Source organism: Emydura macquarii, unplaced genomic scaffold (genome assembly GCF_026122565.2).
Source record: "Emydura macquarii macquarii isolate MOO-44397 ecotype Brisbane River unplaced genomic scaffold, CSIRO-AGI_Emac_v2 contig_2473, whole genome shotgun sequence".
Classification (NCBI taxonomy): Eukaryota; Metazoa; Chordata; order Testudines; family Chelidae; genus Emydura; species Emydura macquarii.
The window spans coordinates 24,257,093-24,272,875 of record NW_027132610.1 but is presented as its reverse complement, the minus strand read 5'-3'; the positions used below and the strand labels follow the sequence as shown (position 1 = coordinate 24,272,875).

Sequence of the window (15,783 nt, the reverse complement as noted above, 5' to 3'; positions counted from 1 at the left end):
AGCAGTGGAATTTAATTGGTTGACACCCTGAAAGACTTATCTCCCTAAGAGAAAGAAAATAAATGATTTTACAAATTCTGGGGAAATGGAGAAATGCAAGGAGCTCCTGGTGTGTGCAATGAACTCAGCCTACAGAAACAATGAAGTGCGCAACTCTAGTGTAGGTTCTTAAATCATGCTTATCTCTGTGGTACATGAAGAAAGAGACCTTACCTGTTCCTCTAATATCAGCATAGCCAAGTATATTTCCCTCTGTTGACAGACTTTTTAAAAAAATTACAAACCTATATTATGAGCATTCCAAACTTTCCCTCTTCTTGTACCAGCCCCACCACAGTGGAATTAAAACACTGCAATGGCGCAGCAAAGTAGCGCTTCTGTGTAGACACTACCTATGCCAACTGGAGGAATTTGCTCATCACCATAAGTAATCCACCTTCCCGAGAGGCAGTAGGTAGGGCATTGCCTACACTAGCAGTTATGCTGGCAAAACTTTTGTCACCCAAGGGTGTGACAAAACACAACCTGGGTGACATAAGTTTTGCCGGTATAAGGGCTTGTGTGGACAACACTATATCGGCAGAAGAGCTCTCCCCCGGTCGACATAACGCAACTACACAAGCGCTCTTACAGCGGTAAAGCTGTGCCGCTGTAAGTTTTAGGTGTAGACTAGCCCTAGGTTGACAGAAGAATTCTACTGTCGACCTAGTGCTATCTACACCAGCACTTAGCACTTAGTATAGCTACATCTCTCAAGTGTGGATTATTCATGTGCCTGAGAAACACAGCTATATTGATGTAAATTTCTAGGGTAGACCAGGCCCTAGAATGAGCACAGGGCAAGTCCTAAAAACCACAGCTGAGCAGACAGTTTTGGGAAAAAGTGCCAATTTAAATCAGAACCTTAACACGGTAGCTCAATAGCACTTTCCTGCAGCTGTGCAATTTTTAATTTTCACTCACACACGGCAGAAGTGTTGGAAACTGAGCTTCTAAATCAAGATATTTGCTTATCTTGAGTTATTTTAGCTAGTAAAAATGTGACAATCCATGGAAACTGACACTCTCTATTTTTCCAGAACTGCAGCTTATACCGGATAACAAGATAAATACACCTCTATTCTTACAAGAAATGACAAAAGCCATGTCTACACTATGGGTACTACAGCAGCCATAGTATAATCTAATAGTGTAGACACATATTACACTTTCAGAAGGGGGTTTTCTGTTGCTATAGGAACTCCACCTCTCCACGTGATAGTAACTAGCTTTCTTCCGTCAACCTAGCTGCGTCTACATGTGGTGTTGGGTTAGCATAGCTATGACACTCAAGACTGTAGATTTTTCACTCCTGATTGCTGTACATATGCTGACCTAAGTTTTAAGTGTAGACGAAGTTAGTCATAGGTTCTTTAAATGATCAGAAGTGACCAGGAACTAGGTCTATCAGTCAGACTATCGAGCTGGCTCTAACACCATATAATAATGACATTTCATGCAGACAGCTTGCATCACAATTGCAGGATTTGGGACCTAGGTTTACATGTCATTTAAAAGCTCCTATATTACACAGATTTTTTTCCCACTCCAAATTATTTTTCCTGCAAGTTGTGAAGAAAGAGCTATCGTTATATCTATTTTCAATACTTGTGAGACACAAAGGCCTGATCCACGCTTAAAATTTGGGTTTACATAGCTATGTTGCTCAGGGATGTGGAAAATCCACAACCCTGGCCCAACCTAACCTCCATTGTACATGCAACTATGCCAATAGAAGAATGCTTCTATTGACTGAGTACCATCGTTCAGAGCGGTGGTATTCCTACACGGACAAAAAAAACCCTTACGTTGGTATAGATTGCGTCTACACTATGAGGTTATGTTAGCATGGATACGGCAGCATAGCTATGCCAGTATAGTCTCTGTAGTACACACATACTCTCACATGAATCTCTCACATGAATACTCTCACATGAATACTCTCACATACTCTCACATGAATCACATATAAAGACAGATAAATAGATTATATCTACATCACAATTTAAAAAAACAAAAATAAAGTAGCAGAAAATAGCTTTTTCTACATTTTTCTACTAGCTACTTTTTAGGGTGAAATAATATATTATGAAAACCAAAAGAAATTAAATTAATTAATTGAAAATGGCCATTTAAAACAAAGAATCCCCTCTATCATTTTAGACTGCTGTCTGCAAAGACTTACACATATGTATAACTTTACTCACTGTGAGTAGTTCCACTGAGGTCAGTAACATTCTGCATATAAATAATTCCAAGCACATATGTCAGTCTTTGCAGGATCAGGACCCTTATGAGACACTGAGAAGTTTGAATCGCATGTTTATTGGGTGGTTGAGCTGTCTTTTGGCCTCCTTCGGTCTCAAACTATACGATTACCATACTGAAAAAGTGATCTCAAAATATCTACAATTCAGTCTTACATAACATATTCATCTGTTCCCTGCAACTAACAGCACAAACACATTTAAACGGTGAAGGTGTTATGTACTGCGAACACTAATTTCTGTGTGATTATACCTCACCTGTTTGAGAAAAGTTAAACAGCTAAATTGCATCTGTATACATATTTTTAGATCCTCATTTCATGATAAAGTGAAGGAAATGAAAATAAATGCTTCCAATTGATATAATTTACAAAATACCTTTATGAAAGGACAATAGCAAAGAGAATGTCAATGGGATCCTTAGAGATCCAATTTAAGCTTGAAAAGGTTAATGGTATTCTTATTAAGAACTTGTTTTTCCTTTTTTCTCAGCTTTTTTTAATAAACTATTACAAAGTATGTTAAGCAGGAATCTTCAGTTGAATGCAAGATTTTATGCTTTTTGAAATAGTTTTGTACCTGCATTTTGACTTGTGCATTGCAGTCTTTAGTTATAAATTTATTCATGCGTGCAGACCTATTCTATACACACCTGAAGGATAACTGGTTTTGGAGGCAGTAGGGGTGTTTTTTCTAAAAGGAAACAGTATCACAAGCAAAAGCTTGTTCCACTGCTTCCTATTCCAGGGTTAACTGACAAAATTAGCTCTACATTGCCTGCATTAAAAGTCTTCACACATTGCAGAGCTGGGGCTTATTTGTTAGCAAGTAACGATACCTACGTTGAGATTCTACTAAAGTTTCAAAAAAGTCTTCAGACTTAGGGTATGTCTACACTGCAGAGTGAAGTCAACTTTCACTCGCCAATTTTTAGAAGTCGCTGCATCGTGTCCACACCACGCTCCTTGTGCCAGGTTTGTCCGTCCACACTCGCCATGATTGTTTCAGTAGTCAAAGCAGTGCACTGTGGGTAGCTATCCCACAGTGCAACTAGCCGCGGTGGCTGTTGGGATGAGATTCATCGTCCCATGATGCAACACTCCTTCCTCCTCCCTTCTTCCCCAAACAAACAGAAAACCAATTTTCGCACTGTTTGTTTATGCCACGCACTTGCCATTGCCGCGGAAACATGGTGCCAGTTTAACGCTGCATTATTATTGTGAGCATCACAAATACATCTCGGCTTATCATGGAGTATTTTCAAAGAAGAGCAAGAACCCGAAGCACAGGCAACCGCTATGTCACCGAGGCTGCCCTGATACAAGCCATCGAGCGGAACAATTCCCGCTTGCTGCAGGCTGTAACGCATCATCCGCAATCCGTGGAGCGCCAGTTCCGGTCCATGAAACAAGCACAGACTGGCAGGACCGCATCATTATGCAGCTGCTAGATGATGCCCAGTGGCTGAAAAGCTTTCGTATGCAAAAGGCCACTTTCCTTGAACTTTGCTCAGAGCTGGCCTCTTCCCTGAAGTGCATGAATACTCGTTTGAGACAAGCTCTGATGGTGGAGAAGCGAGTGGCCATCACTCTGTGGAAGATGGCAACACCCGACTGTTACCACTCGGTTGAGAATCACTTCGGAGTCGGTAAATCTACAGTGGGAGCTGCCGTGATTCAAGTGTGCAAGGTCATTAATAGACTTCTGCTACGAAGGCTAGTGACTTTGGAAAACATGCAGGACATAGTGGACAGGTTTGCCGTGATGGGGTTCCCAAACTGCAGAGGGGGGGCCATTGATGGCACGCACATCCCTGTCTTAGCGCCTGCCCATCTCTCAACTGTGTACATAAACCGCAAGGGGTACTTTTCCATGGTCCTGCAGACCCTTGTGGATCACAGGGGTCATTTTACAGATATCTGTGTGGTGTGGTCTGGAAAGGTGCATGATGCGCATGTGATTTCGGGGCTATTCTCTAACATGCAGGTAAGCACTTTCTTCCCAGACCAAAAAATTCACATCAGGGATGTTGAAATGCCAATAGTAATCCTGGGGGATCCTGCTTACCCCTTGCTCCCTTGGCTAATGAAGCCGTATACCGGGCACCTTGACAGCGACAAGGAGCATTTTAATAACAGGGTAAGCAGTTGCAGAATGGTTTCTGAATGTGCGTTTGGGCGTTTAAAGGCTAGATGGAGAAGTCTCCTCACTAGGCTGGACAGGAGTGAAAAGAATATCCCCTCAGTGATATCTGTGTGCTGTATTCTTCATAATGTGTGTGAAGTGAAAGGGGAAAGGTTTCCCAAGGGTTGGGCTGTGGAGGCAGAAAGACTGGCCACCAATTATGAGCAGCCAGATGCCAGCAATACGCTGAGAGCTAACCGCGTAGCGCTTTGCATTAGTGAAGCATTGAAAACCAGGTTCTGCAATGAGATGCAGTAATGATTTCTGTTCCTGTACGTTATGTGCCTTTGCTTAAAATCCCCCCTACCATGGACATCAGTACCCTCCAAATCCCTCTCAAGCAAGATATGATTTAATAAAGAAACACGTTGAAACGATGCAAACTTTTATTTATGAACATTCAAGTCGGTGGGGGTGGAGGGCTAGTGTTCATTCACAGTCTCAAATGGTAGTGTGGTTGCTTGCAGGCCAATTGTTAGCGGGGCTGCCGCTGCTTTCTGCTTGCCTCCATCGGGGTGGAGTGCACCACATACTGCAGCCTGGCCATTCTCCTCCGAGACCACTTGGGGCTGAGGGAGGGCAGCAAAGCCATAGGCTGAGGAGCATTATGGAGGGGCTGCAGCGGGACTCCGTGCGCTCCTCCTGAAGTTCAACAAGCCGCCAGAGCATGTCTGCTTGGTTGCGCATGATTCGCAGCATCTCATGTGTGGTACGGCGATCATGCTCCTGCATCGCTCTTCGACCCTCCCTATCCATGTCCATGTTCTGGGACAAGGTCATCTGCCATGCTCAGAGATCTGTCTCTGCAGCCACAGAGGCGTTTATGAGCTCGCCAAACATGTCGACTCTTAGGAAGAGGAAAAAAAACTCCAATCTGCAATAGTCTTTCCGCAGCAGTTCGAGCAGGCTGGGCCAAGGCCGAGATGTCTACAGAAGGAAAAGAAATGCACAACGTTGCCATTGTTACCATACCCAGAGAAATGAAAGAAATGCAACAATGTATAAAAAACTCCCCTTGCTGAGCACAAGGGTAAGACAGACCCTCATTCCATTCCGCACATCCCAGAAGGGTCGGCTCGCTGTGCCCGTTGCAGAGATGGTAAGCTAGGGGCACTTCACTCTGCTTTAGAGAGGATTTTAAAAGCTCATTTCAAATGCCCTGTATCAGAGGGCTGCCTGGGCGCCATGGTTTAATTAAGATGACCATTTTGTCAAGAGGTGGCCAGAGGGAATCTGGGGATAGCGTGGGGGGATTAATAGCGTCCTCTGAAATCATAGCCAAATAATTAAAGTGACTTTATTGGGACAATACAATGGGGAATAAACATGCGCCATCTTCCCTAGGTGACCATGAGCAATATCAGTCTCCTGAGGGTAGTGCATGAGGAGAGGAAAGGAAAGATTTTGCTGCACGCAGCAGGGTACCAGCCTGGCCCTTATGTCGCTACGCTGTGTTCCACCATGATTCCGGCTCCCTTGACTGCAGCGTTGCGTGGCAAAGTATTCAACTGGGGAGGCAGGAACAAGGCTGCCCTGCCCAGAAACCTTTTGCAAAGGATAACAGATTACCTACATGAAGTTTCCTTGAGATATCAACTGAAGATTCTCAGAGCATATCTCTGCACATAAATAATCTGTTCTGGCAGTAGCTGCCCAAGACAGTACGCTAAACCCCTGAAATCCCCTTTCCTTCCCCCTCACCCTCAACGCCCTTAAAAAAGAACATAACTGCTAAGAAGAAAAAAAAAAACTCACCAGATGTGCTTTCCCTGGGATCATTAGTGCTGTCCTGCATGCTGCTGGACTGTTCTGGGGTCAGGAATAGGTCCTGACTGTCTGGGAGAAGGGACACCCTGCTCTCCTGCACCCTGCTCTCCTCATCCTCATTCTCCTCCTCATCCATGGAGTCCTCATCATTGTCCCTGGAGTGGGATGGAGTGGAGGTATCGATGCTGAGTGGTGGCACCGTGGTGGGGTCCCCGCCGAGAATGGCATGCAGCTCCTCATAGAAGCAGCATTTTTTGGGTGAGGAGTCAGAACAGCTGTTAGCTTCCCTTGCCTTTTAATATGCCTGCCGTAGCTCCTTGATCTTCATGCGGCACTGCTGTGCATCCCTGTTTTGCCCCTTCTCCAACATGCCCTGGCATACCTTCCCGTAAATGTCCACATTTCTTTTGCTGGCTCTGAGCTGAGCCATAATGGACTCCTCGCCCCAAAGACTGATGAGATCTAAGACCTCTGGTCAACTCCATGCTGGAACGCGTTTGGGCCTTGCAGTAGCCATGACGAGTTCAGCTACAAGCTCCCTCCACACTGGCCAGACAGGAAATGAAAACTGAAATTTTCCCGGGGCATGAGGGGAGGGGCCACTTCCGGTGAGCGTGACCACATAACAGCAGAGCATGAATGTCCAGAGCTGTCACAATGGGGCATTGTGGGATACCTCCCGGAGGCCATGAATGTTGAATTATGTTATGCTCTGTCTACCCCACTTGTGGAGGTGGTTTTATTACGTCGACTTTTGCCGCGTGCTAAGTCAACGGGACTGCCATGCCAGTGTAGACGCAGGCTTTCAGAGCTCGACATAAGTGACGTTACGTCGACCTCCGTTGCTAGTGTAGGCCAGGCCTTAGTTAGCAAAATTTCTTCAAGCAAGAATCAATGCTCTTCTAGACAAAATATGTGGTGCCCCATTTCCCTCTAGGGAAACAAACTGACTTTCAATGTGTAATGATTCCATCATATATTCTCATTTCCAATTAACATTAACTATGTTAGAACCAGAGAATTTCTGGGTTTTTTGGCCAACACTTAGAATCATAGACCTCAGGAGGTCATCTAGTCCAACCCCCTGCTCAAAGCAGGGCCAACCTCAGCTAAATAATCCTAGTGAGGGTTTTGTCAAGCCGCAGCTTAAAAACCTCTAAAGACGGAGATTCCACCACCTCCCTAGATAACCCATTCCAGTGCTTCACCACCCTCCTAGTGAAAAACTTTTTCCTAATGTCCAACCTAGACCTCCCCGCCTGCAACTTGAGACCACTGCTCCTTGTTCGATCGTCTGCCACCACTGAGAACAGCCTAGCTCCATCCTCCCTGGAACACCCTTTCAGATAGTTAAAGGCTGCTATCAAATCCCCCCTCATTCTTCTCTTCTGCAGGCTAAACAGGCCTAATTCCCTCAGCCTCTCCTCATACGTCTTGTGCTCCAGTCCCCTAATCATTTTTGTTGTCCTCCGCTGGACTCTATCCAACTTCTCCACATCCTTTTTGTAGTGGGGGGCCCAAAACTGGACACAATACTCCAAATGTGGCCTCATCAATGCCGAATAGAGGGGAATAATCACTTCCCGTGATCTGCTGGCAATGCTCCTACTAATGCAGCCCAATAGGCTATTAGCCTTCTTGACAACCAGGGCACACTGCTGACTCAGATCCAGCTTCTTATCCACTGTTACCCCCAGGTCCTTTTCTGCAGAACTGCTGCCTAGATCGTCAGTTCCCAGTCTGTAGCTGTGCATGGGATTCTTCCATCCTAAGTGCAGGACTCTACACTTGTCCTTGTTGAACCTCATCAGATTTCTTTTGGCCCAATCCTCCAGTTTGTTTAGGTCCATCTGTATCCTATCCCTACCTACCACGATATCTACCACTCCCCCCAGCTTAGTGTCATCTGCAAACTTGATGAGGGTGCAATCTACCCCATCTTCCAGATCATTAATGAAGATGTTGAACAAAACTGGCCCCAGGACCGACCCCTGGGGCACTCCGCTTGTGACCGGCTGCCAGCTAGACATGGAGCCATTGATCACTACTCGTTGAGCCTTATGCTCTAGCCAGCTCTCCATCCATTTTATAGTCCATTCATCCAACCCATACTTTTTTAACTTGCTGATAAGAATACTATGATTTTTTCCTGTGAATGCTATGAGCTAATGATTTACTTCACTAGTTAAAGTCTACAATGTCATTAAAGACTTTATTTATTTATTTGTATTTATCCTAGGATTGATTTCAAAGCCAATGACTAAGCTAGCTGGGCTTCAAAACATGAAGTGTCTTCTCTTGGAGGACTAACAAGTATTGTTGTATGCCTTTTTCCTCCCCTTCTCTGAGCACATTATTTCTGGACTGGAATCTTCCCTTGGCACACGATAATCATTTATGGGCTTAAGGGAACCAGCATAAAGTGGAATTTGTTATAAATGTAAAGTATTATACATCTTGGCAATTTATGATAATGGTGTGCACTGTTAGTCTGGCAGGATTGATTGATGATGCTTAATTAATAAATTGTACACCTCATTATAAATCAGCTTAAATATTTTTCATACAAGAATAATTAATCTTTGTACTTCTTGTGTATTCCCCAGTTTGGCTCTGTGTTTGTAATGTGCTGTGTAAATTGGCTACAAGAGATTTTTATAAAAAATAATAATTCTCACAAAAAAATGAGTGGCCTGTGTTCTTTTAGGCCCCCAATTGAGAGGAAATTATTTGAATCTTAGTGACATGGAAGGAGCATATGCCAGCAGATTTATTTTTCCAGGAACAACAAGGATTTAACGGCCAAAACTTCTCTGGTTCAGAAAGGATGATATCCTGGGCTGAACACTTAAGAACTGTCCTGCAATTAGGCAGTTGGCACTTTCCACTAGTGTGCTTTATCCGGGCTAAGCTGTCCAAGCTTGTCAGTTGTATGAAAACTAGCTGTGTTTTAAGTGTTTCAAGACTAAAATAAGGTTTCCCAACTACAGTTTGCTTAAAGTGAAATATCCAGGCTGTCAACCTATTCTTAAATGAGCTTAGACATCGAGCATAATTGATCATTAATATATTTTCAGTGACACAATAAAAGAAAATAAACCATGTCTGAAAATCAAAGAGACTTATTAAAAAGAACTTTCCTTTGTTGAAAAATATACCACAATAGATGAAACAACCTTCAAAATTCACCCTGGCAATTCCTACATGACTATTAATGAGAGCCTTTGTAGCATGCTTTAATTTGCCAAACAAATTTAACTTCAGGACAACCAAGTTTATGTAGTAAGCCAAACAATATTTGCCAAAAAAACTAACAAATAACCACAGTTATAATTAAATATTTATTACGTATTAGAAGTTAAATTGAAAACAATTATCAGATTTTGAAGCTCACGGCCTATATACTGATGTTTACTCAAAGCGAATGACCAAGAAATCATGTTTACTAAATGTTAATTAATAGCATGTTAAGCTGTATACTCTGAATAGGCAACATCTGCAATGTGACCATCTTGTATGCTAATCTTCCAAAAGACACATAAAATAGAGTAGCACACTTTGTAGCTTCCATGGGCTGAGCTCACATGACCATCCCTGCATCCCTCCAATTTTTCCCACAAGCTCCCTGTGTTTGCTCCCCTCCCCCTCTATTTCAGAGACTCCCTGCAATTCCTCCACTCTGACCCTCATGCCAGAGGCTCTGTATGCCTCTCCCCGCCCTGCTGCTCCTTTCCACCAAGTGCTAGGAGCTCACAATTCCCCCCTACACTCCATTTACCTTGTGACTGCTCTTGTCTTAGCCTACCCACATCCAGGGAGTTGCATGCTTTGTTGCTTCTGTAGGCCAAACTCCCTGCACACACATGGGGGTCCTTGCATTCCTCCATTTCCCCCCCATAATTTGTAAAGTTATTTATTTTCTCTTTGTCTGGGACATAAGTCATTCAGGCTGCCAACACTTCAAAATGCTTTGGAACAAGGGGCAGAGCTTAAATGGTGAAATGGGATGTGTTGTTGCTGGAAGGTGTTAATGGCTGCCATAAACTTTTTTTTTTTTTTTTTTTTTTTTTTAACTTTCTCGACAATAACAGATCTGGTTAAAGCTGAGGGTGTGCTAACTCAGGGATTCGCAAACTGGGGGTTGTGACTCCGCAGGGGGTCGCAAGGTTATTATGGGGGGGTCACGAGTTATTAGCCCCCACACATGCCGGTAAGGGTGGCATGGCATGGATGGGGATAATCACTTTTGGGGGGGTCGTCACAGCCTGAAATATTTTCAAAGGGGGTCCCAGCAAAAGAAGTTTGAGAATCCCTGTACTAACTGAATGTCAAGAGCTCTGTCTCTCCTCCCCCACCCCCTCAATTTCTGGTTTTCTGATTTTCACCAAAATCAATAGGATTCTTCCCATTTTTGTCTAGAACATGCTCTGCAATTTTGGAATTGATTGGCTATGAAGAGTTATGCCCAGACACACGAGCAGAGCGATGCCATTCAACTGAGTGTAGGCCTCACTTCGCTCAACCAACTAGAGGGTTGCACGCTTCATTACTCATGAGCTCAGCCAACACAGCAAATACATTTTTTTTAAATTTTCATCACCACCGCTTGACTGAAGAAAAGCCACAGGCTTATACTGTACTGGCTTGGAATAGGAACCTGAATATAAAAATTCTCAAATGGACCAACTCTCGTCCTCTATTCAAGAAATCAAATAATAATCAGAAAAAACTAGGATCTCCTCTTTGAGTTGCACAAGTGTTTCCACAAAGCTTTAGCAACCCTTTTTCTCCTCCCATAATTCTGTGACTTTCCCACCCCTCTTGGTATCTCTCTGACACTGGATGCCTTCATCTGTTCCTCCACAACAGTGTTTCTCACCTTTTAAGTAGCAAGTACTGAAACTAACTTCTGAAAACTTTAATAAGTACCCCAACACTCAATTTTCCACTCTGAGAAATACAATCTTTTCCCCTTCATTGCTGGACTACTGTATTTCTCATAAAGCAGGAGAGTTCTGAGTTCAGCAATGCTGTGTGGCTGTGGCAGATCACAAAACCCCCTGCTGTTTCTCCCCTCCTTCCTCCTCCCCTTCCCCCATATAGGAGCAAAGGTCAATGCCAGCCAATCACTATGGCCTGATGGTGGGGTCAACTAGAGCAGTGAAATTGACAAGTAAGCCTGGGGTAGAGCCTGGCTCCAGGACTGGGCAAGCTGCTGGGCTCTCCACCTGGCTTTCTGGTCACCGGGCTTTGAGCCGGGGAGGGGAGCTGCCACCTGGGCAAGTTGCAGGCAGCTACCACCTGCCTGCCATCACGGGAGGTGAGTGACCGCCACCCGCTCCAAGGTGGGGCGGAGGAAGCTTCCGCGCAGACTGGGACCCAGGGATGTGGGCAGGTAGCAGGCAGCTGCTACCCATCTTCAAGCCAGGGCATGAGAGGCTGTCTCTCGGCTCAGGGCCGGGGCATGGGTGGCAGCCACCCAGCTGTGAGCCCAGCTCACAGGGTGCAGGAGGCTGTTGCTGGGCTCCCACCTGGGAGCTGGGACTGGGCGGGACGCAGGCAGCTGCCACCCAGCTTCCCAAAAAGCCAGCAGCTGCCGCCCGGCGTCCCCAGAAGGGGCCTGGGCGGCTGCCGCCCGGCATCCCCAGAAGGGGCCTGGGCGGCTGCCGCCCGGCGTCCCCAGAAGGGGCCTGGGCGGCTGCCGCCCCGCGTCCCCAGAAGGGGCCTGGGCGGCTGCCGCCCATCTCCCTTCAATGGGTTTTTTGCCACGTACCCCCAGTTTGTGTGTTGTGTACCCCCAGGGTACCACAGGTTGAGAAACTATGCTACACAACTCTTCATAGGGTGCCAGGAGGCCACTACTCTGTGCTGGAAAGAAAATTAGGGGGAGCTGGGTCCCACCCCTTCACATTTTCCAAAATGTGACAGTCAATCAGCGTGTCCCCACACTGAGGAGCTACCACCACAATGCTATCTGGGATGTGTCAGCTTCAGGCAATCCGGGAGACAGACTGACAGTTGCTTAGCTAGCTGGCTGCAGCTTCCAGTCCTTCCAAAAAAAAAACCTCTCTTTGCAAAGGGAAAGAGAGGAAACACGGTTTCAAGAAGCCTCCTAGTGGGGGCAGTCCCCTGAAAGCCTATGAAGAAGGTAAGGAAAGTACCCATATTGTTGCAAAGGAGGAGGCGCAGGCTATGCGACTGCACACCCAGTGCTTTCAAAGGTATAGCCTATTATCATGACCTCCCAATTCATAGGAACACAGGAACTGCCTTACTGAATGAGACCCAAAGTCCATCTAGTCCAGTAGAACTGTCTCTGACAGCGGCCAGTACTAAGTTGCTTCAGAGGAAGGTGCAAGAGCCCTGCAGTAGACAGATGTGGGATAATCTTCCCCCACATTAGGTCTCATCCTGATCTCTGATAGTTAGATTGCCTTAAACCCTGAAGCACAGGGCTTACTATTCCTCCCAAAAATTATCATAATTAATTATGACAACGAGAATAGAGTTTCCAGAGACATACCCCCCATCTCTTTTTTAATCTCTTTAAATTCTTGGCCTCAATCCTGAGACACTGAGTTTTGCAATCTAATATGCATTGGGGTTAAAAAGTTTCACAGTCTAATTACGCAATGGGTGAAAAAGTACCCCCTTTTATTAGTTTTGAATTTTCCACTTTTTAATTTAATTGAACATCTTCTTGTTCTTGAATTATGAGATAGGAGAACCGAAGCTCCTAATCTACCTTCTCGATACTATTACTTATACACTTTTCTCATGCCCCCTCTTATGTGTTTCCTTTCTATGGTAAAAAAATCCCTATCTTTTCAATCTCACTTTTTATACATTTTTTCTATTCAAACGTCATCTGAATATTATACTAGCTCATTATGCTTATTCCTCAACCTAGCACCTTCCTTGATTAACTCAAACCTGTTCAAGTGTTTGACTGATTGTCTCATTATCTGGCAGCAAATCTGAGTTATAGTGCTCTAAGTAAGAATTGAACAGGTACATAAATTTAAGAGACCATCAAAACCTCTCAAAAGGATTCTAGCTCTATAATTCATAATTGGTCATTATTCATTCTATATTTAGGAACTGTGATGCTTTTGGCACACACCCAGAAAAGTGTCACCCACTGTTGGAGTATGTCATTGTTTTAAGAGACAGTTCTAATTTGTGTGAGGCTGTCACGTCTTGAACATCATTATAAAAATGCAGTGTTGCCACTCATCCCAATACATGCAGAACCAATGTCAATCCTATGTCCTAATAGTGCTGCATAAGGGAACATTTACAGGTCCTGAGACCACTTTTTAAGCCTGTAAAATTGTCTCCAGGTAGGAGTATATTCTACAGGCAGGTCCAATCCTGCAAGTAGATCAGTACCATCAGACGCCCGAATTTAGTAGGGCTCTGCCTTTGTAAGGTGGCAACCCTATACAATGTAATGACACAAGCATCACAACTCTGTCCCAGAAGAGTGGTTCTCAAACTGTAGGCTGCAGAACTCTTCTTATGATCCACAAAATGAAGCATTTTGTGTTTGAAAAACACAAGCAATGGAAGGGCAAGGCAAGTGTTTTGGAGAACATCCCCCTCACAAGGTGCTTCTCACAATGGAAAAATGGGTGAATCATTGCTCTAAAATATGGCAACATTCCCCAGTTTCACTACAAAGCCTATACATCCCGTGGAGTTTAGATGGAGGGGAGTGTGGAACTTTCATCCTCCTACATTCCTCAGTTACCTTTGTTTTGACTTTCCAGACAAGAAAAAGGGATACAAGACCCTGAGAAAAATGTTAAAGTAAAATCCTCCAAAACAAAATCTAAAGCACCTAAGCACGAGATGGAAGATATTACTAGTATGGGAGGAGGAGAGGATACTAAGACTAGAAGAGGTTAAAAACATGGAACCAGTGAGTCTGGGATGAGTGGAGAGGGAATTAGAATGGAACCTGGAGAAGTGAGACTGGGATTTGGGAGCAGTGGGGGCTGATAGTGATTAGATTCATTTGTGGGCAATGGGGATTAATGGTGGGGTGTGGAGGACACTGGAAGGCTGATGATGGGATTTCGGTGCATTGGGGGCTGAAGGTGGGATCCAGGGCCAGTGGGAACTGACGGAGATATGGAGGGGACTGGAGTTTGGGGACAGTGGAAGGTAATGGTGGTTAGATCTGGGTGAAGTGAGGGCAGATGGTGGGGTATGGACAGCTAGAATTTAGGGCCAGTGGGGATTGATGGTAGTTGGATGTGGGGGCTGATGGGAGTTGGATTTGAGGGTAGTGGGGGCTGATGGTGGTTGGATTTGAGAACATTGGGGACTGATGGTAGGGTGCGAAAGGGGCAGGAGTTTGGAGGCAGTGGGGACTGAAGTGGGTGTAGAAAGTTCTGGAGTTGGGAGCAGTAGGGGCTGATATGGTTAGAGCTGGGGGCAGTGGGGGCAGATAGGAGGTGGAAGGGGCTGGAGTTTAAGGGCATTAGGGGCTGATGAGTGTGGAGGAATCTGTACTTTGCAGGCAGTGGGGGCTGATGGTGGTTGGATGTGGGTGAATTGGGCGCTGATGGGGGTGTGGAAGGGGTTGGAGTTTGAGGGGTGTGGGGGCTGATGGTGGCTGGAGAAGGGGTCAGTAGGAGCTGATGGTGAGGTATGGAAGGGGCTGGAGCATGGAGGCAGTGGGGACTGGTGGGTTCTGGAGTTGGGGGCAGTAGGGGCTGATGGTGGTTAGAGCTGGGGGCTGATGCAAGGTGGAAGGGGCTGGAATTTAAAGGCAGTGGGGGATGATGGTGATTGCATGAGGGGTCTGTGGGAGCCGATAAGGAGGTATGGAAGGGACTGGAGTTTGCAGGCAGTGGGGGCTAATGGTGGGGTGTGGAAGGGACTGGAGTTTTGGGGCGATGGGGGCTGGATTTGGGGGCAGGGGCTGGGGGGCTGATTGGGGTCGGAGCCACCCGCCGCTCACCCCATTATTCCGGGGTGGGAAAGTTACCTGCAGCACCTCCCGTGTGGTGCAGCGCCCTGACCTCCGGCTGCAGCTGCCTCTCCGCGGCCGGGCGGCCCCGCACCGCCTGCTGCAGAATCAGCCGGACCCGCCGCGCCGCGGCGCCGCCGCTGAGGCACAGAACCCGGGACTGCATGGGGAGGCCGGGCCGGGCCGGAGACACACGCACCGGTCGGTCCCGCTGGCGGCTGGGGGAAAGGAAACAGCGAGGCACAAACGTCCCACCGGAAACTGGTGCCGGGCTGCCCGGGGAAGGGAGGGGAGGTGCTGGGGGGAGGCCGGGGAGGGAGTGGTTGTGACGGGATTTGCCCCGGGACCCGATCCTGCCCCCGGGCAGCCAATCCCAGCGCTTTGCCCTCGCCTTCCACAGGGGCAGAGCGGGCCCCAAGAGGCAGGGACCATGGGTCCGTCTCTGCCCTGCTCTGTGCGGGGGGGAAGGGTTGCTCCTGTGTGCACACGCTTTCTGTGGGGATGGGGGACAAGGGGATTTCGTGCTGTGGGGAGCAGTCTCCGCCT

General features: G+C 46.3%; 1 protein-coding gene across 1 annotated transcript in view; it reads right to left on the bottom strand.

The window, feature by feature from the left end:
* Positions 1-15,446, bottom strand: part of VWA8 (von Willebrand factor A domain containing 8) — a 278,032-nt gene extending 262,586 nt beyond the window's left edge. The window contains exon 1 of the mRNA XM_067563174.1: positions 15,256-15,446. Coding sequence (XP_067419275.1) covers positions 15,256-15,403 — 148 coding nt within the window. The 5' untranslated portion in view covers positions 15,404-15,446. The remainder of the gene's footprint in view (positions 1-15,255) is intronic.
* Positions 15,447-15,783: the final 337 nt, after the last annotated feature.